This window comes from Cladosporium halotolerans, assembly GCF_011745625.1.
Source record: "Cladosporium halotolerans strain TM138-S3 chromosome Unknown Sca2, whole genome shotgun sequence".
In the NCBI taxonomy this organism is placed as follows: Eukaryota; Fungi; Ascomycota; class Dothideomycetes; order Cladosporiales; family Cladosporiaceae; genus Cladosporium; species Cladosporium halotolerans.
Window position 1 is genome coordinate 504,845 of NW_027191453.1, and position 24,038 is coordinate 528,882.

At 59.3% G+C, this 24,038-nt stretch overlaps 9 protein-coding genes across 9 annotated transcripts; 3 read left to right on the forward strand and 6 right to left on the reverse strand.

The window, feature by feature from the left end:
* Positions 1–601: 601 nt before the first annotated feature.
* WHR41_00685 (uncharacterized protein) lies at positions 602–895 on the reverse strand (the record flags this gene model as incomplete). The annotated part of the gene is made up of 1 exon (XM_069369291.1): positions 602–895. One exon carries the CDS (start codon positions 893–895, stop codon positions 602–604), a length of 294 nt encoding a protein of 97 aa, XP_069233586.1.
* A 3,433-nt stretch (positions 896–4,328) lies between these two features.
* On the forward strand, positions 4,329–7,000 carry WHR41_00686 (uncharacterized protein; the record flags this gene model as incomplete). Its single annotated transcript, XM_069369292.1, has 2 exons — positions 4,329–4,657; positions 4,809–7,000. The coding sequence occupies 2 exons, from the start codon at positions 4,329–4,331 to the stop codon at positions 5,839–5,841; spliced, it is 1,362 nt and encodes a 453-aa protein (XP_069233587.1). The 3' UTR covers positions 5,842–7,000.
* Positions 5,864–7,609, reverse strand: ELP3 (Elongator complex protein 3; the record flags this gene model as incomplete). The annotated part of the gene is made up of 1 exon (XM_069369293.1): positions 5,864–7,609. One exon carries the CDS (start codon positions 7,607–7,609, stop codon positions 5,864–5,866), a length of 1,746 nt encoding a protein of 581 aa, XP_069233588.1.
* A 273-nt stretch (positions 7,610–7,882) lies between these two features.
* tca-8 (Succinate--CoA ligase [ADP-forming] subunit alpha, mitochondrial) lies at positions 7,883–9,435 on the forward strand. Its single transcript, XM_069369294.1, has 2 exons — positions 7,883–8,509; positions 8,721–9,435. The coding sequence occupies exons 1-2, from the start codon at positions 8,012–8,014 to the stop codon at positions 9,222–9,224; spliced, it is 1,002 nt and encodes a 333-aa protein (XP_069233579.1). The 5' UTR covers positions 7,883–8,011; the 3' UTR covers positions 9,225–9,435.
* Positions 9,403–11,899, reverse strand: WHR41_00689 (uncharacterized protein). Its single transcript, XM_069369295.1, has 9 exons — positions 11,455–11,899; positions 11,381–11,402; positions 11,184–11,327; positions 10,889–11,115; positions 10,538–10,837; positions 10,405–10,486; positions 9,955–10,345; positions 9,830–9,887; positions 9,403–9,768 (listed from the first exon to the last, which is right to left on the reverse strand). The coding sequence occupies exons 1-9, from the start codon at positions 11,657–11,659 to the stop codon at positions 9,545–9,547; spliced, it is 1,653 nt and encodes a 550-aa protein (XP_069233580.1). The 5' UTR covers positions 11,660–11,899; the 3' UTR covers positions 9,403–9,544.
* Positions 11,900–12,156: 257 nt separating this feature from the next.
* Positions 12,157–14,492, forward strand: WHR41_00690 (uncharacterized protein; the record flags this gene model as incomplete). The annotated part of the gene is made up of 3 exons (XM_069369296.1): positions 12,157–12,717; positions 12,778–12,849; positions 12,908–14,492. Exons 1-3 carry the CDS (start codon positions 12,518–12,520, stop codon positions 14,490–14,492), a joined length of 1,857 nt encoding a protein of 618 aa, XP_069233831.1. The 5' UTR covers positions 12,157–12,517.
* Positions 14,493–15,455: 963 nt separating this feature from the next.
* On the reverse strand, positions 15,456–17,633 carry WHR41_00691 (uncharacterized protein). Its single transcript, XM_069369297.1, has 3 exons — positions 17,033–17,633; positions 15,963–16,971; positions 15,456–15,905 (listed from the first exon to the last, which is right to left on the reverse strand). Exons 1-3 carry the CDS (start codon positions 17,400–17,402, stop codon positions 15,605–15,607), a joined length of 1,680 nt encoding a protein of 559 aa, XP_069233830.1. The 5' UTR covers positions 17,403–17,633; the 3' UTR covers positions 15,456–15,604.
* A 3,029-nt stretch (positions 17,634–20,662) lies between these two features.
* On the reverse strand, positions 20,663–21,745 carry WHR41_00692 (uncharacterized protein; the record flags this gene model as incomplete). The annotated part of the gene is made up of 2 exons (XM_069369298.1): positions 20,663–21,111; positions 21,232–21,745. 2 exons carry the CDS (start codon positions 21,743–21,745, stop codon positions 20,663–20,665), a joined length of 963 nt encoding a protein of 320 aa, XP_069233829.1.
* Positions 21,746–23,390: 1,645 nt separating this feature from the next.
* WHR41_00693 (uncharacterized protein) lies at positions 23,391–24,023 on the reverse strand (the record flags this gene model as incomplete). Its single annotated transcript, XM_069369299.1, has 1 exon — positions 23,391–24,023. The coding sequence occupies one exon, from the start codon at positions 24,021–24,023 to the stop codon at positions 23,391–23,393; it is 633 nt and encodes a 210-aa protein (XP_069233828.1).
* Between the last annotated feature and the right edge of the window lie 15 nt (positions 24,024–24,038).

Consider the following 24,038-nt stretch of genomic DNA (forward strand, 5'->3'; position numbering starts at 1 on the left):
ACCGTCTTGGGTCCTGTCCCAGCTACCTGACTCCTGATCCATCCGTCCTGTCCTGTCGGCCTGGATTACTAGCTGTAACGCCCTCCCTGTGCCGATCCCATCACCGGGCGCGTGGCCCTCCCGAAATTACAAGTTTCCTTCCGCGTAAAGTCCCCCACCTAGCGCCCCAGCATTTGGAGGGGGCGCCGAATCCGAATCGAAGCCCTTCCCCGGCCGCGGCGAGCGGAGCATCGCAGAGCAGCAAGCGCTTTGCCGCGGCGAATGTTCCCTCGGAGTCGACGTTCGACGTTCGACGTTCGACTCGCCCGCCGGCCGTCGTCCAGTGGAATAGACGGTCACGTGCCAACACCGCCAGCGCCCCGCCGGAAAGAATAGATTCCGCTGGATAAAGACGCAGCGCGAAGGCCGGCCTGCCTGCCTGCCTCGAAGCTCATCACAAGGCGGCATGCGCACAGCGCAGATAACTCCATAGACCCCCGCTCGCTCGCTTGCCTTAGGCAAGGATGAAAAAAAAAAAAATCAAAAGCGATCAGACAACCAAACAAGATTGCCTCAGCCCAGATAGAGACGAAACCCGCCATTTAAAAAACGCGTTCGTCGCTCAGCGCCCGCTCTCGCTGACCTCGTCGAAGTCCGGGAACGAAATGTACCCGTCGCGCTGGTGCACGCAGTCCTCCCAGCTGCGGCGGCGCTCCATGGCGGCTTCCGGGGGCGGGGCCGCGCAGCTGCGGCGGGGGGAGGCGGTGCGCGAGGCGACTTGCGAGAGGATGTTTTTGGCGCTGCCGTTGGTGTCGGGGCGTTGGCTTGGTGGTGAGGGACGGTCGGAGGTGTAGGAGTGTTGGCGGTTGATGGAGGGGGGCAGGATGGTGGGTGGGGTGATGGGGGATTTCTTCATCTTTGGTTGTTGGTGAGGAGGTCGAGGAGAATATTTGACTTGATCCAATCAAGAATTGGGGTTGTTTGTCGAGGTTGAGCTTGTGTTTATTTCGACGACGAGTTGCTCCGAGGTGGATTGTTTGGTTGGTGTGACGTCGTAGTTGTATGTCGTGGAACGTGAGTGGCGACGAAGGTGAGTTTCGGTTTCCAGGATGTGCCAGGTTGTTTCAATGTGTTTCAAGACGACAGCAGAGAGCAGTGTCAACAACGGGTGGTGGCAATGGTATAACGGTTGGGGCTGCAGTTGAGAGCGAGAGGCGGACGAGCGATGGAAGCGAAGTCTTGTAATAGCAAGCCACTTCGTAAGGGTGACACGGAACACGAACAAAACAAGGTACCGCGCGGGTACCGTATACATACATATCTTACCGCGGCCGGACACGACGTAGACGGTACACACCTCCTCTCCCCTCTCGCCCTGTGCCGGGGCCCACTGGGCGATGGGTGACGGAGGGTCGCCGCCGGGCAGGGCATGGCATGGCCTTGCAGCGACTCGATCCCCGACGACACGCGCGTCTCCGCCCGCCGGGTCCCGCAGGGCCTCAGGCGCGAATCAGATGGCAAGGCCGCCGGCTGGTCGGGCTGGCGTGCACATGCGCTGTCCTGCCCACGCCGGACAGACACAGTCTGGACCGCCGCGCCCTGCCGACATGCGACGGGCCGGCCGTCCAGGGCGCGCGCGAGGGGAGGCGTTGGCGCTACTGCGCGCAGGCCGTGGGAACGGTGGTCGACGGCCGCCTGCCCTTGCTGCTTGGCGGCAGGCCGGCGATCTGAGATGCGTGTGCGTTGCAGGAGGAGGTGCCCAGGCGGTAGTAGCAGTAGTAGTGTATGCGCTGCGGCAGCACGTCGCGTGTCTGCTCGCTGCTTGCTTGCCAGCCTGCTTTGCCTGCTGCTGCCTGTCTGCGCTGTCGCTCATACTGCAGCGCTACGCTGCACTTCCACGCAGCCTGCGGTGCCCCTCGCTGTCATGCGGACGAGCAGCTGGAGTGGTGGTGGGGCCTCGCCCGGGCTGGAGACACGATGCTCTGTCTCTCACTAACTGCTGTGTGCACGCCTACCTAGCTACAAAGTTACCACCGTGTGAGCGCATGCTGACGACGACAACGGCGGCCGAGAGAGGGGCAGGTCTCATCTCGTCTCGTCTATCCCTCGCCTCGCGCAGCACCCGCGCCCGCACCGCACCGCGACGGCTAATAATCTGACCGCCAGCGAGGAGGGGGCGCCTGCTGGCTGGCTAACCGTCGCCCAAGGACGGGTCGGTGACACGGCACATCCAGCAGCCAGGCAGCGACGTGTCGACCACGCCCGTCGACCCAAGAGGCTTTTCGGCGCCCGCCCGCTGTGGCTGCCATGTGCCCGCCCTGCCCTGGCTACTGCTGACATGCCCGACGCCTACCTTACTACATACCTCGGTGCTGATTCCTGGCTCTGCTCTGCTCCACTCCCGCCTACCGCCTGCGGTCCTGCGCCCATTCAGATGACCCGCTTCCGTTCCCGCCCGCGGGCAGCACCGCGCCGTTGGCAAGTCGCCCGCCCGGGGCGCTCGGAAGGCGAAGACTACTTCTTAGATCAGAGCGAGGATCATGGGTGTGACGTGGAGCCACGGCCATCGCGACGTTCAGGCCGACGACGGCACGCCTTCTGGCGCGTTTCGCATCGGCCGCCGCACGCACTGCGCTGTTCTGGCGGTAACACACCGACTCCTCACTCGCAGCCTCGCTGAATCAATCAATATCTCCCCCCTAAATTGCCCGCCGGATTGAGTGGGCGGTTTTACCGACGAGATTGGGCCCTTTCAGCCGACGGCTGCAGCCGTGCAGACCACAAAGCTCACACACTTAGTACTCCGCCGCCAAAATGCAGGCACGGAGGACCGACTGGCGGTAAGGCGGGCAGTCCAGCGCACCGGCGATAATCATCTCGCGACACAAGCCAGCCCTCCCTTCGAGTCATACCGTTAGCACGCCGGGCACGCATTCTCTCGCACCTGGCCCCGTCCCGCGGGCGCCCGGCTCCTTCGAGTCGTCCGTCCACTTTCAATCGTTGATCCCAGCCCGGCCACGTTTCCAGACAGCCTCCTTCCCTGACCGACAAACGTGCCATCGCGATTCGAGGTCCGGTAGCGTGGTTCGGGGAGAGGGCTTCCGGGCTCGCGTAGCGTGAGTTTCGCGAGCACTTTGTTTCCGTCTGCGGACGGGAGCGAGGGAGGCTCGTCGGTCTGATGCTGGCGTGACGAGTACAGATCCCATCACACACTTGCGTGCAGCCCAATATGGGGGGTTGAGACGGAGAGCAGGTTTTCCTGCCTTCTTGCTTTTTTGGCGGCAGATGGCTTCATGCGCTGCTAATCTGGCGAGTGCGTTGTAAGTCATCTGCGCACGAGATCAGGCTTATCGTGGGTCGCAGCCACTGCATAAACTCCGTCACGGGCGAACAACGCGGTCACAATAATGATCACAACATTAAAGACGATGTCTGCTCGTACGAGACAGAGTTCGAAGCTGTCGTAGATCCTCCGTGCCGGAAAATCACTGTCACGAAAGCTGATCCCTGGACCGGCACCACTGCCGCTCCGGAGTTGCTGCCGTGTGGTTTGGCTGGGAGCGCTTCCAAACCTTCTTGTGATGTGATGACGGGAGAATTACTGCGAAGTCTGGCTGTCATTAGTACATCGGGTGAATGTACCAGACGTCTGCAAAAGCTTGTTAAAGTAATGATTGAGTGATGACATTACTAAGATTGTGTTTTGATGCCCAGGGAGCTGATGTGACATGTTGGTCTCTTTGTGCGGGGGACATGCTGATCTAGGTACATGTGCTTGCCGATGTCCTGTTCCGACGCCATTGCATTGTCTGGCGTCGGTCCAATACTACGACAGATTATCAAAGTGCGATTCAGCAGGCGATCGGTAGCGACCAGCCAGACTCGAGTGCCTATGCCAATCGCACAGTACAGTTTGGATGAAGCAAAAATGTGTTTGAGCATCGTGTGAGCTTCTCGTCTCCAGGCTTCGAGGATTTGGCTCTGGTCTATCGACAGGTTTGACTGTTTACCTGGCGATTTCTGCGTGGTTTTCGGATACAGTACTTCTCATGGACCTCCAGCGACTCTTAATTACACATGCTTTCGCACTCACATGCGGCCCCTTCACTCTCAAAGAAAGAGATGAGATGAACTGATGATCCCGAGTGGTGAAGCCAACGCCCGCAAAGCCGTCGACCCGCACCACCCACAAAGCGCACCACCGCCGCGAAAACTTCACGCCGTCCATACACACAGTGTAATAAACCCAACCGACGCGACAACACACAAGGATCCAGCCATCCTATTCGTGCCTCATTTTCCTTCCCTTTCTTTTCCTCCCACCCCACAAAAACATCACTAAAAAAAACATGTCCCACCCCCTCTCCGAACGCGACCTCCTCTTCCCCCACGCCTCCACCAGCCTGCGCGACACCCTGCACACGCTCAAGCGCAGCAACCTCAGCATCCGCAACCGGCTGCGCAGCATCGCGTCGGACGGAGCTTTCGTCTCGCGCGTCGCGGAAAGCTTGCGGTTGCCGCTCGTGGCCAACGAGCGCTGCGGCAGCTGGTACATGGACGCGGAGGGCAAGGCGGGGAGCGCGTACTTCAAGTCGACGGACGGGCACTTCGGCGAGTGGGGGTTTAGTCTGAGGAGGCTGAATTTGGGCGTGCTGGGGGTTGTGGGGGGTCGGGGAGGGTATGTAGGATTTTTTCTTTGGCTTTGTGTTTGTCATTTGATATTGATATTATATATGATTTGCCACCATGACTTCCGTCTTCCTCCCACCCACCGTTCTGTCACGAAGTCTGATCCAGCAAGATCGAAAAGCTAACCGACGACCGAACAGGTGCATCATCGTCGACAGCACGCGGCGCGGCAAGAGCATGCCCGACGCGCTGTCGAAGACAGTGGGGATCTGGATCGTCGTGATGAACCGCCTGCTCTTCGACGACCGACCCGACTCGCACGAGCTCCTGACGCCGGCCGAAGTGGTCTCCGACTCCGAACACGCGCAGATCGAAGAACGGCTCGATCGGTTCGTGCGAGAAGCGCGGGCGCTGCAGCTCGACTTGGACGACCTGCGAGCGAGAGTGAAGAAGCCGATGCGGCCCGTTTGGGTTACTCCGGCGACGAGCCTGGATGAGTTGGAGCCGCCGTCGGAAGAGGATTCGTTCAATACGGTCGTGTTGTGTACTGCTTCTAGCAAGCCGTCGGTTGGGGTCCGCGATGATCCTGATTATGTGCAGGGAGCTGCTGACGATCACGAAGCGTGGTCGTGTGGGCTGACAGCGCCTGAATTTTGGAGGAACAAAGAAGTGCTATTGGCGACGAATGAGCACGATCTTCCAGCCAAGATAGCAGAAGTGATGCAGACTCCCGCTAGAGATGGCGATGTCAGACCACCGGTCTTGATCAAGCCGACCGCTTCGGTTTTCATTGGGGATGCGGCCACAGTGGAGCAAGCAAGCTCGACAGTAGCCGCCGTTGTATACTGTGGAGCGAAGCTCGACGCCAACGTCGGAGAAAGCATTGAAAAGCGTGGAGCCGTGTTCATCCATCTGTCATGCACAAGTGGCAAGAACGGGAGTCGTCAATTGCGCGCATCCTTGCCAGCTCTGGACGACCTGCAAAAGGTCAAAGACCAAGAGCCCAAGATACTCATCGTCGGTGAAGATAGCGAAGACATGGCCGTTGGAGCTGCCCTAGCAGTCATTTGTTCATACGTCGACGAGACCGGTAAGCTGGACTGCACCAATCGTCGACCAGTTACGAACAAGGTCGAAATCAAGAAGCGGCTAAGCTGGATCATTGTCTCCAAGCCGGACGCCGCTCCCAGTCGCGCGACACTCCAGAGCGTGAATTCGTACCTCATGGGGTGATCTATTCGCGGATACCATGACTTCAATCGTCATCGCTGTCCGATCCGTCATCCGTGAGCCACTTGCTCATGTACGGACCGTCGAGCCAGTATCCCAGACGCTTGTAATATCCGCGGACACCCACTCCAGAAATGACAGCGATCTTTGAAGAGCCGTGTTCATCACGGGCAATCCTCTCAGCTTCTTGCATCAGCAGCGTGCCATAGCCTTGGTGCTGACTCTTGCCCTTGACACGCTCGTGGATGGGGACTGCAGAGCCGTACACGTGCAGCTCACGGACCAGACTGCTCTGCTGGCCGGTCAACTCCTCGCGGTAGGTGTACTTCTTGGTGCATTTCCTGAGGCGAAGCAGGCCGATGAGGATGTCCTGCTTAGGATCCTCGTAAGCCAGGAACGTCTCCCAGCCGCCGTTGGCGACGTAGTCGCGGCGGACCAGCTCGACTTGGTTCGGCCTGATCTTATGCTTGACTTCGTTGACACCGACCTCGCGCGTGCGCACATCGCGACAGCTGGTGCCGAAATCTTTCATGCGAGCGAGCGCCAACTCGCGGAGGTTGCCGTTCTCAACACCAGAGGTGACCAGGGGCATGGGAATGTCACGCTGAACACGATAGATACGGGTCCAGGGCGGGATGAGGGCGAGGATGCGTGCCACCAAATCGATAAGCACGTTCGGAGTGTAGTTCTTGTATCGCCCAGTCCGCCACAGCTCGTACAGACCGGTGCCACGGATGACCAGTGTAGGGTAGATTTTCAGACCGTCGGTGCGGAAGCCAGGGTTCTCAAAGTATTCCTGGAACTGGAAGAGATCGCGCTCGAGACCAACGTTGGGCAGATCAGGCATCATGTGAGAGACGACCTTGAACCCTGCGTCCTTCGACATAGCGAATGTCTCCATGACGGCCTTGACGGTGTGCCCACGGTTTGTGTCTCTCGCAACGTCCTCGTACAAGCTCTGAACACCGACTTCGAGACGAGTGCAGCCATATCTGAGCATGTCTGACAAATGCGGAGGCAGACAGTAGTCTGGTCTTGTCTCGATTGTGATACCAACACACTTTGTGTTGCTCATCTCGCCAGCCATAACCGCCTCTTCCACATTGTTCGTCTGATAGCCCGACAGCGCGTTGTGAAGCTGGGAAATGAACTCTTCTCTGTACTTGGGGCTCAAGCTCATGAATGTGCCTCCCATGATGATGTACTCCACCTTATCCACGCTGTGCCCCATATTCCTGATCTGATCGACTCTGCCTCTTGCCTGCTCGAAAGGATCGTATCGTGCCCGGATGGCACGCATACTCGTGGGCTCATATCCAGTGTATGACTGTGTCGAGTACTCGAAGTCGCTGTCCGGACCACCAGGGCAGTATACGCAAATGTTTCCAGTGTAGGCAATATGGGGACATCTGTGCGGCTTGCACATGACAGCCACGACAGCAATACCAGAAGCACTTCGAATCGGCTTCGCAATCAGCTTGGGCAAAATATATTTCTTGTAATGCTCCGGGACGGCAGCAATAATGGCTGTGAGGGGTGGCAAGATCGAGAGGTAGTGCTTCTTCGCAACCTGACCTCGCAGGGCGTTAAGGTTGATATCCTTCTTGACGCCCGTTTGTTGTGTCTGCTCATAGTCCTCGACCAGGGCGTTGGCAATGTCGGCGCATGCGCGCATGTAGCGCTCGTTTTCGGGTGCCAATTTCTTGAGGTTGGCCGCGCCCATGCGTTTCCCTTTGCCAATTACCGGCTCGGTCATGGTGGCTGTCGCCATGACGGCGGAGTATGTTCCTGAGATTGGCGTGCGCTCTCGGTATCAAACTCCTCGTGGAATGGGCCCTGGTTATGCAGTCGTCCAGTACAGTAGAAATGTTTCTCGTGTCCCAAAAGTCGGCCTCTGCAATCGATAACTCAGAGCCTCAAAGTCTCACACCAGATGGCGGGGCGCCGGGCTGCTCGCGCGGCTCGGCGCGGGCGATTGCTTGGCTTTCGGGTTGTTACGGTCTTCGGCGGGAGCTTTTCGGAGACCTCGGGGGAGCTCTCAAGCAGCTTCTGCTTGCTGCTTGCGACCTCAGCTTCTATTCGCACTTCAATACCCCTTGAGATACCCCCACCCCTCCCCTCCAATCCCTCCTTCACTCGCTCTTCCAGGCGTCGACGGAGCTGTAGGGCCAACATGCAGTCCCTCCGCCAACCTCTGACCCGCGCTGTGCGCTCCGCCAACCTCACCCGCTCCGCATACTCCTCTGTCGCGCCCTCGACCGGCTACGCGTCTACCAACTCCAACCTGCGCATCTCCGACCAGACCAAGGTTGTCTTCCAGGGCTTCACCGGCAAGCAGGGTACCTTCCACGCCCAGCAGGCCATTGACTACGGCACCAACGTCGTTGGCGGAACCAACCCCAAGAAGGCCGGCCAGGAGCACCTTGGCAAGCCCGTCTTTGCCAATGTCGCCGACGCTGTGAAGCAGACCGGCGCCAACGCCTCTGCCATCTTCGTCCCTCCTCCTCTCGCCGCCGCCGGTATCGAGGAGGCTATCGCTGCTGAGATCGGCCTTGTCGTCTGCATTACTGAGGGTATCCCCCAGCACGACATGGTCCGCATCACCGACATCCTGAAGACACAGAGCAAGACCAGACTGGTTGGCCCTAACTGCCCCGGTATCATCGCTCCGGTAAGCATACCCTTCATCCATACCGTCCATACGTTCCCCTGGCCTACGAGCGCAAGCAAAAAGATGAGAAAATATATACAAAACATGATAGGAAGAGTATGAGCTGTTACACAGTTTTGATTACTCTAGAAACACTCTGATATCGACGTGATACCAAACACAATCGTACCTCACACCTCTCCGAGTGCAACCCACTAACGCACCCTCCCAGGGCCAATGCAAGATCGGCATCATGCCCGGCTTCATCCACAAGCGCGGCCGCATCGGCATCGTCTCGCGTTCCGGCACTCTGACCTACGAAGCCGTCAACCAGACGACGCAAGCCGGCCTGGGTCAGTCGCTCGTCGTCGGCATCGGCGGCGACCCCTTCAGCGGCACGAACTTCATCGACTGCTTGAAGGTCTTCCTCGAGGACCCGGAGACGGACGGCATCATCATGATCGGCGAGATTGGCGGCTCCGCCGAGGAGGACGCGGCCGACTTCCTGCGCGAGGCCAACAAGGAGAAGCAGAAGCCCGTCGTCTCCTTCATCGCCGGCATCTCCGCGCCGCCCGGCAGGCGCATGGGCCACGCCGGCGCCATCGTCTCCGGCGGCAAGGGCGGTGCTGACAGCAAGATTTCCGCGCTCGAGTCCGCGGGCGTCATTGTTGAGCGCAGCCCTGCGGCTCTCGGCAAGACTCTGCGCGAGGAGTTTGTCAGGAAGGACATGCTTTAAGCGGAGAGCCTGTTTGAGAGAGAGCGGCTTTCTTTCCACTGTTGTTAATTTTACGCGGGCTCCAGTTTCAGAGCTCTTTTTTGTCGAAGGCACCTTTTTTTTGTCGTCTCATGGTGTAGCGCATATAGGACTGGCTCATTCATCCCCCCGGGCGGTCTAAACTTGTACAGTCACGTCATCTCTTCCGAAATCACGCTGCATTCTGCTTCAACTGTCTCAAACCCCATTTCGTACAGTGACGATTCTGCGTAATAATTGCATGGCGTCTTCACGGTCTACCTCCAATCACTCCCATCCAACCCACGTAGACAAACCAACCCCTACCTTACACTAACCCCCGCGCCCTTCCCATCCCTCTCAACGTGCTCCGCCTCCCCGTAGCCCCCATCCTCCTCAAACGCCTTCCCAGAAGCATCCCCCGGCGCCGCCTGCGGCCCGCCGTGCGAGATCTGCTCGAGCGAGCGCCCGCGCGTCTCCACAAGGCCGAACCACGCGTAAAAGGCGATGACGAAGTCGAACAGGCCCCAGAGGAGGAAGGTGCCCCCTGTGACGGTGTTAGTAAGAGGTAGAGGAGGGGAGGGATTGCGGGGAGGGGGAGAACGTACAGCCCATGTTTTTGATCATGTAGGGGGTTGTGAGGGAGAAGACGAAATTGAAGAGCCACTAGAGAGAGAGAGACTGGTTAGTCGATGCGCGGGTGAGGGATGGAAATGGGATTGCAACGACGGACCTGGCTCGAGACGCCGACGGCAATGCCCGGCTCGCGCGTGCGCGTCGGGAAGATCTCGCTCACGTACGGCCAGGGCAGCGGGCCCCAGGAGAAGTTGTACGCGATGACGAAGAGGTAGATCAGCGCGATGGTGGCGATGCCGGAGGAGGTGATGGCGCCGTTCTCGGCTGGGTAGGTTTTGACGACGGCGGCGGTGGAGATCTGGCACGCGGCCATGAAGAGCGCGCCGAAGGTCAGGATGCTGCGGCGGTTCACGGTGTCGGCCACGAAGAGGACGAAGGTCAGGCAGGCGGCGACTTTGATCGCGCCGAAGATGGCGGTCAGCAAGAGGGAGGAGTTGTCGCGGTCGCCGACGAGGAGCTTGAAGTATTGGGGGCCGAAGTAGGCGAAGCTGAATTCGGTGTTAGTATCTCAGCGGTCCTGTGGGCGGGATTAAGATGGTATTCTTACGCTGTGGCTCCGGTTGCTTGTTGGGCGGTAAAGACCGCTGCAGCGGTTACGGTACGTCTCCAGTTGTGCTTGTCGACCATTTCTGAAGAAAGTCAGACACACATTCTCTCGTCAAAGGTGGCATGATACTGACCGATCAACCTGAATCCTTCTCTGGCATGCATCTCATGCTCGACGCCGTTTCGAATCTCTTCCATCTCGAGCCTCGTACCTTCATCATCGCTCGCTCTGATCCACTTCAGGCTTGCCCAAGCCTCGTCGTGTCGACCGTGGACCGTCAGCCAACGAACTGACTCCTTCAACGTGAGCATGCCGAGGCCGAGCAGACCGGCTGGAAGCATCTGCAAACCGATAGGAATCTGCCATTGTCGGGATTCAGTGTTCGGAATGTCTCTGGCGACTCCGTAATCGACCCAGTAGGATGTGAAGATGCCTGGCAATCGATCAGTCGAGCCTTACTATGGGACTTGACACCCGACCATACCGAATGTGAACATGAGTTGATAGAAGCTGCCAATTTGCCCACGAAGCTCTTTGGGTGTCATCTCACTGCTGAACATTGGAACAACGACACTACTACCACCGAGGCCAAGTCCAGCGATTACTCTTGCGACATAGAAGGCAGAAGTCGAATGCGTGTTGATGGTCTGGATGATGACGCCACCGACGAAGATGGCTGAACATATCATAATAGCTTTCTTGCGACCGAGCCTGATTGTAGGTATCATCTCTGATCAGCTTTGTTGTTGCAAGACTAGCTCGTGTTGCATGTGACATACTTGTGAGTAATTGGCCAGATTAGGAAGCAGGCGACGAATGCACCCAACTGCTGCAGACCGTTGGCCAAAGACTGCACTCTGGTCGCCTCCGCTTTGGTGTATCGAAAGTCATTTTCGTACGAGGTGAGGGTGAGAACACCGCCGCTGCAGACACGTCAATACTGTCAGACAACAGGTACAAGAAGAGAAGGCCGCACATGATGCCGCTATCGTAACCAACTGTGAACGGTGTCAGCGTACACTCCGCGTGCTTGCACTTGGCATCACGTACACAAGAAGCCGCCGATACAAACAACAACACCCAAATAGTAGGCGCGAAGCTTTCCGCCCGTCGTTAGAGCCATCGTTGCGCGCTCGGCAGGGTCTTGACTTGTGTCTTCAGAATCACGGCGGGAGCGAGGTAAAAGAGAGGTCGAGGGACCCGGCGCGTCGAGGTCATCCTCTCCCTCTAGATCAGCAACCCCGCGGCGATCCATGTCTCTGGGTCACGGTTACACCGCGAAAGGTAACAAGTGACACCCGAACCGGCTGCTCGGCGTGTCTATGCATTCACATAGCTGCAGGTGGGATTATGTGATTGTCCAGCTGCCTCCTCGATAGGTCAGGACAGATGGTGTGATTGCCCTGAGGCGGCTGAAATGCGATGGTGTGATTGCAGCACACCTCTCCTCCCGGGCTAGCTTCGCCAAAGGGGAGTTTGAAGTTTATTGCAGATTCGGGATCCTGGATAGCAACAGCTGGAAGGTGATGAATCTCGAATCTTAGCGGCGTGGTAGTTGTCTTTCCAGAAAGTCAGTTTGGATCAGCAGCATTCTCCTGGCCAAATAGGGAGATCTCGTCGCATGTTGTTGCGACATGGGCACGTGCGACAGGAGCAGGAGGATCTGGGGACACGCCATCGGGTCCACTCCGAGGTGTGGAGAAATGGCGCCAGCGCCAGCCTCCCGCGACGCTTCTCACCACCAAGCTTCTGCCTCCTACCGCCCCAAAAGCATCGAGTCTTTGTCAAAAGAGGGCGATAAGACATGTCGAGATAACACATCTCCTCGGCCTGCTGCTAGGCGTGCACGTTCAAGTCGTTTCAGAGAGCGTCTCGTGCTCTGGGTATGGATCTCTCATCTGCTGCACTACCATGTCGGTAAAGGCAGGCCTGCAGTGGGGCTCATCGTCGTTCCTGCGGGGAATACCACCTCACTCGCCAGCTAGGCTCGATCAACAACAAAGTACCGTGAGGACTCCAGACACGCGTTTCCACTGACTTATATTGAGCTGTCGTTTGTACATACGAAATAGCTCTATCCCAAACTTTCGACTCAGCTTCCTTTTCCTGCAAGATGGCCGCTACTCCCAATACGTCCTCGGACAAGAGCAAGAGGCCTAACTTCCTAGTCATAGTGGCAGATGACTTAGGCTTCAGCGACCTTGGCTGCTTTGGCGGCGAGATACGCACGCCAAACTTAGACAGATTGGCCAGCAATGGCCTGCGATTTACCGACTTCCACGCGGCAGCAGCATGTTCTCCAAGCCGCGCTATGTGAGTTGCAACTGTAATGTTTTCTGAAACGACATAGAGACTAACAATTTTGCTCCGTAGGATTATGACCGGCACAGATCATCATATCGCCGGCTTGGGTAACCTGATTGAATGGACCAATCGCTCGGACCAGTAAGCCTGTCGGCATCTCATCTCACGTCCCTACTCGACGCTGATGCAGTTCTTCCAGAAATGCTCCGACGGAGGGCAACATTAAACATTGGTCCACGGCCCCTCAGCGCGGCATGCCAGGCTATGAAGGCTACCTGAATGAACGTGTCGTCGCTCTCCCCGAGCTTCTACACGATGCCGGCTACCTAACCCTCATGGCGGGCAAATGGCACCTGGGCCTGACTCCGGAGCGCTCACCAAAGCAGCGTGGTTTCGAGCGTAGCTTTGCACACTTGCCTGCATGCTCAAACCACTACGCCTACGAGCCACAGCTGGAGGGCCAGGATCGCATTCCGGACTTCATGACAATGAGCTTCATCGCACTCCACTCCGAAGATGGTGAGTATGTCAAAAAGCTGCCGGAAGGCTGGTACTCGAGCGACGGCTATGGCGACAAGATGCTTTCGTACCTGAAAGACCGCGAGGAGCAGAAAGACGAGAGGCCCTTCTTCGCTTACTTCCCCTTCACTGCCCCTCACTGGCCTCTGCAAGCCCCAGACGAGTACATCGAGCACTACAAAGGCGTCTACGACGAAGGGCCCGACTTCCTGCGCCAAAAGCGCCTGCAGCGCATGCAAGAACTCGGCATCTGCCCGCCAAACGTCGAACCGCACCCCGTCGTTGCCGACGAAGTCAAAGAATGGGCGAACCTGACGCCCTCCGAAAAAGCCAAATCCAGCAAAGCGATGGAGGTCTTCGCCGCGATGGTCGAGTGCATCGACGCCAACGTCGGCAAAGTCGTCGACCACCTCGCCGCCACGGGCGAGCTCGACAACACCTTCGTGTGCTTCATGTCCGACAACGGCGCCGAGGGCGCCGCCTACGAAGCCTACCCCATCGTCCAGGGCCAGATGATGCAGCACCTGCAGACCTACTACGACAACAGCCTCGAGAACCTGGGCCGCGGCGACAGCTTCATCTGGTACGGCCCGCGCTGGGCCCAGGCCGCCACCGCCCCGAGCAGGCTGTACAAAGCCTTCACGACGGAAGGCGGCGTGCGCGTGCCCTTCCTCGCCAAGTTCCCGGCCTCGCACCCCGCCTCGCAAGACGCCAACAGCATCACCGGCGCGTTCAGCACCGTCATGGACCTCGCGCCCACCATCCTCGACATGGCGGGCGTGCGGCACCCGGCCCCGACCTACCGCGGCCGCGAAATCGTCCCCATGCGCGGCGCCAGCATGCTGCCCTTCACGTCCGGCGGCGCCGCCTCCATCCACCCCGCGGACTTCATCCAGGGCTGGGAGACCTGCGGGCGCGCGGCGGTGCGCTGCGGCGACTGGAAGATCGTCTTCATCCCGAAGCCCAAGGGGCCGGAGAAGTGGCAGCTGTACAATCTGCGCGCGGACCCGGGCGAGGTGCGCGATCTTGCCGAGGAGCAGCCCGAGCGGCTGGCGCGCATGGTCAAGATGTGGGACCAGTATGTGCTGGAGACGGGCGTGGTGCCGCTGGCGCCGGCGCTGGGGGCCTGGGTGGAGGCGATGGAGGCGCAGATGCCGGAGGACGCGTGGATGGAGTACGAGTATTGGAAGGAGGGGGCGAGGGAGGAGCCGGGGAAGTTCACGAGGGAGATTCCGAGGTTCAGGAGGGAGGTGAGGCAGATGTGAGGTGGAGGGGTTGTCGATTCACTCACATGTGATTGCTTTGAGAGCGCGAGTGCGTGGCGGGAGGCCGTTTTGCGTCTGCGCGTAGCTGTAGGCTCGAGCAATCGACAAACACCTCCACGCCTACAAAGTAGATCTCACCACAACATCCCCTCCAACACACCCACCATCCCCCAATCATGTCCCAAAAACCACCACCCAAACCCGCCAAACTCAAGCTCCGCCGACGCGCCGCTCCCTCGACGCCAGAACCGCTCACAGGAGCGCCCACGCCCCTCTCACGCCCCAGCACCAAATCGCAGCCCAAGAACCCTGCACGCAAAGACGCGCAGCCGCCCAGCGTCCCGAAAACACACAAGTCTGCCCACAGCAACGAGCCCGACGACATCAGTTTCGAGCAGCTGGCCGAAATGCTCGGCGACGACAGTACGCATTACAACGAAGCGAGCCCATTCCACCTCAGCCGAAACCAAACGCTGACGTTGGACAGTGTTGAGCCTAAACGCGCTGTTCCACGCCGACGCCGACGCCGACGCCGGCTCCGGCGCAGCGGCCGCGGCGGACGGGTAGTGAGAAGACAGGTGCAGAGGGCCGGACGCCTTGCGGGCAGCGGACAAAGGCGGGCTCCGCGGAGGAAAAGCGCTTTCTTGATGGTTGTCGGGATGGTCCTGTTGTTGATGTGCCGCTGTGGATTGTCAGATTGCGCGCGCGCGGACGTTTGGAAGTCGGGAGACTGGTGGGTGGGGCTGGCACGTGACGATGAAGTTTAGCTTGGCTTCCAGTGGCTAGGTACCTACATTACTCGAGCTGCGCTTGCGGTACATCAGACTTGCGAAGGTGCGTTTGCGTCCTGTGAAGCTCTGCCTTCAGTGCCAACATGAAAGCGGTCTTTGTATCAGTCGGATCACTGAGCGACTGCCGCCATAAACGCAAAACGGACGAGCCACAAAATGACGAGGAAATCCATGTTTGTGTTTGTTTGAACGTCATCTGAATTCATCAAACTATTAACTATTCCATCTTCCGGGAGTGTCTCGTAATTTTCATTTCCATGAAGAAGAAAGAGAGAAAAAAGGAAGAGATCCGCATCGTCGGCGTGAAAGCCCAAAACGCGTTTAGAAGACGGAACCCTTGCGCTCGACGTCCTCGGTGATCTCAGTACCGAGCTTGCCACCGGACTTCATGCCCATGTCGGCGGCGTAGGTGGAGGTCGGCTTCCACTTGGCGGAGGTACGCGGGGTGGTCTGCTCCATCATCTTGTCGACCTGCTCGAGCGAGAGACCCTTAGTCTCGGGGACGAGGAAGTAGGCGTAGATGAAGGCGCAGGTGCAGAGAGCGCCCCAGATCCAGAAGACGTGGGACTTGAGGTTGCCCTCGTCACTGTTCACCATGTAGGGGGTGATGACGGCGATGATACTGCGAGCGAAGTCAGTATATGAGTGTAGTGTGTTTGGGAAATCGAGTGAAACTTACGTGTTCCACAGCCAGTTGGAGGCGGTGGAAAGAGCGACACCACGGGAACGGATCGGGAGAGGGAAGATCTCGCCGATAACGATCCAGGCACCGGGACCCCAGGTGCTGGCGAAGAAGAAGATAAAGATGGCAATGAAGGCGATCTGAGCGTTGACAGCGGAGATGTTGTCGGCGACAGTCTCACCAGCGGCGTTCTCGGATGTGTGGTTGAAACCAACGGTAACACCGATGATGGCGACGAGGAACTGGCAGATCAACATGCCAAAGGCGCCCCAGACGAGCAGAGGACGACGACCGAGCTTCTCGACGGTGTAGAACGAGATCGGGGTGGAGCAAACGTTGACGAGGGTGAAGATCAGGGAGATCAGGAAGGTGTTGCTGATGGCGCCAGTAGATGCAAGGAAGGGGGTGGAGTAGTAGAAGATGAAGTTGACACCAGTCCACTGCTGCATCATCTGGAGAGAGGTACCGAGGATGGTCTTGCGCAGGTTGGAGTTGGACTTGAAGACGGAGCCACGGAAGCAGTTGGCCCAGCCCTGGACCCAGCCGCCGGCAGGGATGATGGAACGCTCGTACTCCTCGTTGGCGACGATCTCGGAAAGCTCAGCCTCGATGTACTCGCTGTCGGCGGGCTGGCCACGGAGCTTGGCGAGAGACTGACGAGCCTTCTCAACACGGCCGCGCTTGACGAAGTATCTGGGGGAGTCGGGGAGGAACAAAAGACCACCACCGAGGATGAAACCCCAGAGGAACTGGATGGCGATGGGAATGCGGTACTCGCCGGTATCGCCGCGGTTCTGGACTCCGTAGTTCACGCAGGCAGCAATGAGGAGACCGAGGGTGATGGCGAATTGGTATCCGGCAACGAGAGCACCGCGAACCTTCTTCGGGCAGATCTCGGACATGTACAAGATGACGATGGCGGACTCGAAACCGACACCGAGACCGGCAACGAGACGACCAGCAACGATGAGGCCGAGGCCAGAAGAAGCAACCTGAAGAATGACACCTAGAGCGGATTGTTAGTGACTGATTGCAACATCGACAATAGACCTCCCAAGGCGACTTACCGACAGTGTAGATACCGCAACCAGCGATGACAGTCCACTTGCGGCCGATGATGTCGGCAACGTCACCAGCGATGATCGCACCGAAGAAAGTACCAGCAGAGAGAATAGAAGTGATCAGAGAGAGCTTGCTACCAGCAAGCTCCTCGGCGCCAGGGCCTTCGACCAGCTGGATGAAAACAGGGGAGGCAGTGACACCGTTGATGTAGCCGGAGTCGTAGCCGAAGAAGATACCACCGAGAGAGGCGAAGGCGCACATGAGGTAGGCCTTCCAGGTAACGGGAGCCTCGATGCGCTCGACATCGGCGGTGGCAGACAGGCCGCGAACGGGGGCGGCCGGGGCGGCGGCGACCTCGCTTTCCTTCTCAGCCATGGTTGAAGGAGATGTTGTTGTCGCTCTCGTGTAGGGGTGTTGTGTTGTGTTTCCGTGTGTTAGGGGAAAGGTAGGTTGGTTGGTGGTGCAGGGAGAGCGAGTGGAGGCGGACAAGGAGCAGTCACACGAATGTGCAGCCAAGAGCCTTTTGAGGGTGGTGAATGGGGAGGGGAGAGCAACATGGCGGGCGGGCAGGTGACCTTTATGAGGCGGCGGCGATGCCAGTGCCTGCGCATGTGAGGCGCCTCTTCCTGGGCCACCTGGGGAAGGCACGAACAATGCGGGGCGCTCGATGGGGGAAGGCGCGGCAGAAGCACGTGCCGCCGGTCGCGAACGCAGACCATTGGTCGGTGGGGCGGATTAGCGGGCTAGCGCGCACGGTGGCGGCGAGCTAAAGGACAAGCGAGCGTGACCTCCGGCCTGCCTGGCCCAGCACGCGCATCACCGCGACCGCGCGGGCCTTGGGCTGCGCGCGCCGGCGGCGCCTTCACTACAGCGTGCTGACAGAGCGCGGAGTTTGGGTGGAGTTGTAGTGGCGTTGACCATGAGTGCCCAGCGGCTGTGAGTGCCCAGTGTGCTCGCTCACTGCCCAGCGCGCGCGCGCCCGCAGGCGTTGCTGGGTGAAGACGGCGCGCCACATGGCTCCCCGACCTGCTGCTCTCCAGCGCGCGTCTACCCGTCTGGGGTCGCCCCTCTGGGGACTTCCAGCTGCTGTTCCAGCCGGGCGTGCCAGGCACAGGAGGCACGCTCCGATCGTACAACGGCTCCGAGCTAGTCACGCTGCCCGCTGCCCGCCACCCGCCAGTCCCATTATTTGGCCTCGCCCTTCATTTTTGTGTCTATTTTAGCGAGATTGCGCACTGCCTATACCTCTCGTCATCATCTGTTTCGCCCGAGCCGCAGACTTGAACCCATCTCCACGCCGAGGCCCGCCGCACGGCCGGCTCCCGTAAAACATTTTTCAGTACTCGCGACGCAGCGGACGGGTCGTGCGTGCGTGCGTGCTGGCTGCTCATCGCCAATACGCCGCCCGCATCTGGTCATGCACTCGCCTGCTCGCTTGCACATGTCAGATGGCCCTGCGCGGGCCCGTCCGCGCCCCTTTCACGCATCCGGCGCGAAGGGCGTCTCGACGGCGACGCGGATTGGGCGCGCGCGGTGGTGTAGGTAGCATCTGAATTCCGCGCGAGTGACCCGGCAACCCCATCTTCCTCACGCACCTCTCAGCCGCATATGCAACCCGGCGGCGGCGGGGCAGAGCGTCTCATCTCGGTCCGCGCACCGCGCACCACGCACCATGTCGCCGCCCGCCGTCGTCACAACACGAGCGCGCGCGCGCGGGCGGTTTGGCCTGGTCGTCGCCCGGGTGCAACCCTGACGTGTGGCACCACCTGTTTGTGTCGCGCGCGGCTTGGCGCTCACCGCGGCCGCGCCCTGCGAGTCGGTGGCGAGCGCCGGCGGATGCCATGGTGCAACTGCCAACCAAGCGTGCGGTGCGGCTCAAGCAATGGTGGAGTGGGGACGCGGCGGGCGTGGCAGGTAAGAAGCTACAATTAGCTGGGGTTGGCGGGAGGGTCGAAGGGGGTTCCAGAAGGATTTAGCGTGCAGCGCGAGGGTGGCCGCTGGGTGGTGCCTTGGGGCCAAGGCTAGCTGGGATAGGGTCGAGTGCCGAGGGTCGCAAGAGCGGGACGCCGCGCCGGTGGCACGCAGAGGCTCGAGGCGGCCTGAGGCGGACCAGCCAAAAGCTTGCGGCGCACCAGCAGCGGCCAGCAGCAAGGGGACGCGAGTGGAGGGCAGGCGGAGTGGAGCATGGAGAAAAAACGGGAGGGCTGCGGATCCCCTCGTGTCGTCCGCACAGTAGTGCACACTCTCCAGGCCCTCCAGATTTGCTCCCCATGGCACAATCGGGCCTTCTCACCACTCCCAAGGCGCGCGGCCCACGACACTATTGCGCGCTCACACACTACACCGCCGCCTGCCGCTGAGACTCCACCGCGCCGCCGCCGCCGCCGCCGCCATCTCTTGCTCCATCCCACTGCGGCGCCTCTGCGTGGCATCATGTGCTCGCCGTGTCCGCTTGACCCGCGGTCGCCGCTCGATCTCTGACTCAAATCTTAACTGCGCCGCCTTAGATCGCTTGGCTGCCATACCGCTTACCGCTTGCGGCTACGGCGTCCGGTTCTGCCAAAGAATCACGCGACGGCCGCTTTTTCGGCATGTCTGCACGGCGCGATGCGCGTGTCAGCGCATGCAAGACATCCTTCAGCACCTCCGCAAGGGCTCCCTCCCTTCGCGAGACATAACAAAGGACGCGGCGCGCAGCCGGTACCCGAGTTAAGCGAGCCCTCGGCGGGGCATCTGCGCCCTTCTCACGTGCTGAGGGACTGCTCAATTATTGCTCGCGCGCGATTAACGACAGTGCGTCTTTCGCTTATTCGCAGCATCCTCTACCGGGCACATCAAAGCTCCCTTCACACGCAGAGCTACCGGTGCGGCCGCTGGCCGGCCGCGCACAAAGAACGCCAGAATGTCATCGCCATCGTGTGACTTTCTTGCCCTTCCCTGACAAATTTTCCTCTTTGTCGTCTCGCCTCGCCACGCCACGCCATCATTCCCGTCCCCTTTCCCTTTCCTTGCCGCGCGACAGGCAAGCCCGGTGGAGTCGCGCCGGCCGGCACTTGGTGGGCATCCCGCCATGTGGCTCTGTCGCCGCGCCGAAGCGCTACCTTACAAGACGTCCAGGCTCTTCGGCGATCTCCATCGGCTCTTGACGGAAGGCTAACCCACGTTGCGGCAACAACTCTCGACAACGGCTTGGTAGCCGTTTGAGGGCAAAGCCACACGACAGGGTTCGGTCTGTAATGGGGCAGAGGGAGAAGAAAATAAAAAAAAGTTGATCGCACGATGCGGTAGGGCTTCCCCCAAACTCTCTCCTACGAGTCTGCGACTGATGCTCGGCCCACCGCGGAGTTTTGCCCCTGCCTTATTCTCCGGCCATGCGGGATGAATTTCACGAGCCGAGTCATGCCCTCCGCACGCCTGCCCTTTCGCGAAAAGAAAACCAACCAAGTCCAATCACCGAACCCAGCCCTACTCACAGTACCTTTAGTCCAGAGCGAGCTGATTTCCGTTGAGCCCTCCAACCCTGCCCCTCCCAAACACCTTCCTCCCAAATCTCCCTGCCCTCCCCCAATCTCAACAAACCACGCCTCTCTCCCCACACACACACACCCCACCATCCCTCCCCCCCCCCCCCGCCTCTACCGCCTCCGACTCCCCCCAAAACCCGTCGACTCGTACGTCGCCCCGCTCAAACCCCCAGGCGGAGAAGACGAGCTCGCCCCTCCGCTCCGGAACGACGGCCGCGACGCGCTCTGCCCGCCACCGCCTCCGAACCAATTCGACGGCCCCGCCTGCCCTTGCTGCGGCGCGTTGCGACTCCCCATGGCGTAGCCTGCTGCTGCGCCGGTCGCGGCGCCGGTGAAGAAGCCTGGGCGCCAGGAGGATGGGTTGGAGGAGGTGGAAGAGCGAGGCGAGGGTTTGGCGTGGGGAGTGTAGGGCGGGGGAGGGTCGTCGTGGCCGTCGTCGTTGTCGTTGTTGTCGTCGTAGCCGTGGCCGCCGGTGTTGGGGGTTCGGCGGCGTCGGGGATGAGGGACGGCGCCGCCGCCGTTGTTTGTGAAGACCGAGCGGAGGATCAGAGCGACGATTCCTGGGAGTGGTGAGGGTTAGTGCCAATTTCTTTACCCCAGCCCAGTCCAGTCCATTCCAACACAAAAACAATCAAGAGAGGTAGCGCAAAAGCGAAAACAAAACAGAGAAAGAAACCCACCCAAAAATATCGCCCAAAACACAACCTCAAACGCCCTCTCCCCCAACCCCTTCTCCCCCCCTCCTCCTCTTTCCCCGTCCCCAAACCCCCCCTTCTCCCCGCCATCCCCAAACCTCTCCCTCCCCCTCTCAGTAAGCACCAACCGATACTCAACCCCACAGCTCCCCTTGAGCACCCACTCGTCCTCCGGGCCCTCAAACCCCTCGCACACGACCTCCGTGCTCCCCAGCCTGAACTCCTCCGGCAGCTCCGCGCGGCACGTCCACTGGACGTCCTCTTTGCCGTACTCGGACCCGGCGTTCGTGCAGCGCATGACGTCGATCGTGTGCAGGGCGCAGGCGGAGCCGCCGACGCAGGTGAGTTGCGGGATGGGAGGGGTGCGTCGGGAGGTTGTGAGGGAGGCGGAGCGGAGGGTCAGGGCTTTAATGCTGGAGAGGAGGATGGGGGAGGGGGTGGGAGGGGCTTGAGCGAGAGTGATGGGGAGGAGGGGGAGGAGGAGGTGGGTGGGCTTCATTGTTGGTTGGTTGGGTGGTGTTGTGAGGTTTGTTGTCGGGTTGTGCGCGTGTCGTCGTTGTGGGTGGGGATGTTCGAGAAGGTTGGTTTTTCCTGTTTGTTCGATAATCTCTTCGATGCTGTTAATTCAATCTTTCATGTTCCTTTCGCTCGTTTTCTGATTTGTATTGCAACTCGCCCTCGCCACCGAGTCGTTTGTTGCAACGTATATTCAATGTCCAAGGTCGGCCAGCTGTGGCGTCACTGGCGCCTGGAATGATCGGCGTTCGCTGCGTTGCTCTCGTACCGATGCGCACGATTGGGCACGTCGTCTGCTTCTTCAGCCCTACGAGGCAGGCTGACTTTCGCTTGATGAGACATCGACGGCGAGACGACGTACATAAGTAAATCAATCTACCACCAGCACGGATCTTCGGCGTGCTCTCGACAAGAGAACAATATGGTCCAAGTTTAAGATTAGAATTCTAGCGGCTTCTACTTCTGATGGCTCGTGCTCTTTTCTATGTAAGATCACTGGATATCCTCTCTTACCTGGAACTTCGATTTCTGTCGGAGATATATAGTACGCTACAAAAGGTGATATGGCATGCATGGCTGGGTCAGCTAGCGGCATTGAAGACTACCCACATCGACGGCATTCAACGCAATGGCAGCTGTTGTTATGTCAATTTGTTTCTTGTTCACTGTGTTGCGCTGTCTCTTGTTACTACAATAAACCCCAATGGCGCGGTGAATTTTTGCGGATACTCAACCCTTTCGACACGACTGATAAAAACAAACACGCGATTGATAGAAATACATAACCGATAGAAGTTGAGTGATTCCTCCAAAGACCGATCCTAGGTAGGCCAGCGGAGAGCGAACCTTCTTTTCTTCTCGCATGTGTGGTATCGAAGTGGTTCTGAAGCGCATAGCCAGGACCCCTCAGCGCGTGGCGCGTCACCATCGACGAGCGGCTATTAAGACAGGAAACCCCCAGGATACGTCCCCTACGACGTCTTCATGCTTTCTGGTCACCATTTTTTCCCGATGGTTAGTCTTGCTCCTCAAGGCTCATAGGTCTGGAGGGGCGTTGGGTGGTATGTCGTTAAAATTTGCTTCAATGTGCAATTGGGGTAGAGGTTCAACACCCTTCAAGTGACATTTCTGGGGATGTATTGAGACCTCAGTACGTGTAACAAAAACGGTAGAATGTCCCTCTGTGTGAGGTGATGTGGCTTTCGAGCAAGGGATTTGGAAGACCGGTGGAGGTGTGTGTGGCACAGCTTCGGAAACTGCAGTTGCTAAATCCTGCAAGGGAGATTGCATTGTCACTGCATGGAGAAGGCGGGACTGTTACTCAAAGGTGCATTTGCTATGCCAACGAATTCGTACCCGCCCCTTGATGTCGTTGCAGGGGTATCATACTCCCACTCTCGGCCCCATGTCCTGTCGTGCTGCCCACTGGCATGTCACTGAGTGTGACATCGTTTACGTCTTGGTTGCGCATCTCAGACCGCAACTTCATCTTGACCCGGTCCAACGTCAACCGAGTATTGTGTGTTCCGCCGGCAGAATTGGCGCATGCACGCTTCATCCATCGCGCAATCCCTTCGCCCAAGCGTTTAACCCTCCCCACGAATCTCAAGAAAAAAGCCTCACACCCTTCAAGCCTTCGCCTTCGCCGCCAACCCCCCCTCAACATCCCTCAACAACGCCTCCAGCTCCCCCAAATTCGCCTTCTCCGGCCCCGCCCTCTCGAACTCCACCCCCTGCCTCAACCAATCCCTCGCCTCCTCCAACCTCCCCATCTCCTTCAAACACTGCCCCCGCCTCCACCACCCCTTCACGTTCCCCACCCTCTTCATCTCCGTGCTGATCTTCGCGTCCAGCGCCCCCTCCGGCCACGCCTGCTGCCCCATCATCGCCTGCGCGCGGTTGCCATGCAGCGCGCTCAGCTCCTCGCGCACGAGCCCCGACGCCTCCCACGGCGGCCGGTCGAGCGCCATGCGGATCGCCAGGTCGTACATTTTGACGGCTTCCGCGAAGGCGCCCTTTTTGAACGACGCGTTGCCGCTCTCGCGCAGCTTGCCGATCTGCACGCTGCGCTTGGGGTTCACGGGCGCGGGCGGCGGGATGTTTTGGTTGGGTGTGTCGAGCGCCACGATGTGGCGGTGGAAGCGGTTGAGTTCGTCCAGGTGGTCGGCGAGGTTGGTGTTAGGGCTCGAGAGGGCTTTGGTTTCGGCGTCGAGGTGGAGGGGGAGGAGGGTGAAGGTTTCGGGGCCTTCGGGGGCGGCCATGGTTGTGGGAGATGG

Bases quoted from the DNA above. Each gene is read 5' to 3' on its own strand.
- tca-8 (XM_069369294.1), top strand. From the start codon at position 8,012: ATGCAGTCCCTCCGCCAACCTCTGACCCGCGCTGTGCGCTCCGCCAAC. The intron at 8,510-8,720 runs GTAAGCATACCC...GCACCCTCCCAG, and splicing joins GCCCCGGTATCATCGCTCCG to GGCCAATGCAAGATCGGCAT.
- WHR41_00689 (XM_069369295.1), bottom strand. From the start codon at position 11,659: ATGGATCGCCGCGGGGTTGCTGATCTAGAGGGAGAGGATGACCTCGAC. The intron at 11,328-11,380 runs GTGCGGCCTTCT...ACGTGTCTGCAG, and splicing joins GGTTACGATAGCGGCATCAT to CGGCGGTGTTCTCACCCTCA. The intron at 9,769-9,829 runs GTACGTTCTCCC...ACACCGTCACAG, and splicing joins CATGATCAAAAACATGGGCT to GGGGCACCTTCCTCCTCTGG.
- WHR41_00691 (XM_069369297.1), bottom strand. From the start codon at position 17,402: ATGGCTGAGAAGGAAAGCGAGGTCGCCGCCGCCCCGGCCGCCCCCGTT. The intron at 16,972-17,032 runs GTAAGTCGCCTT...AATCCGCTCTAG, and splicing joins TTGCGGTATCTACACTGTCG to GTGTCATTCTTCAGGTTGCT. The intron at 15,906-15,962 runs GTAAGTTTCACT...CTTCGCTCGCAG, and splicing joins TCCAACTGGCTGTGGAACAC to TATCATCGCCGTCATCACCC.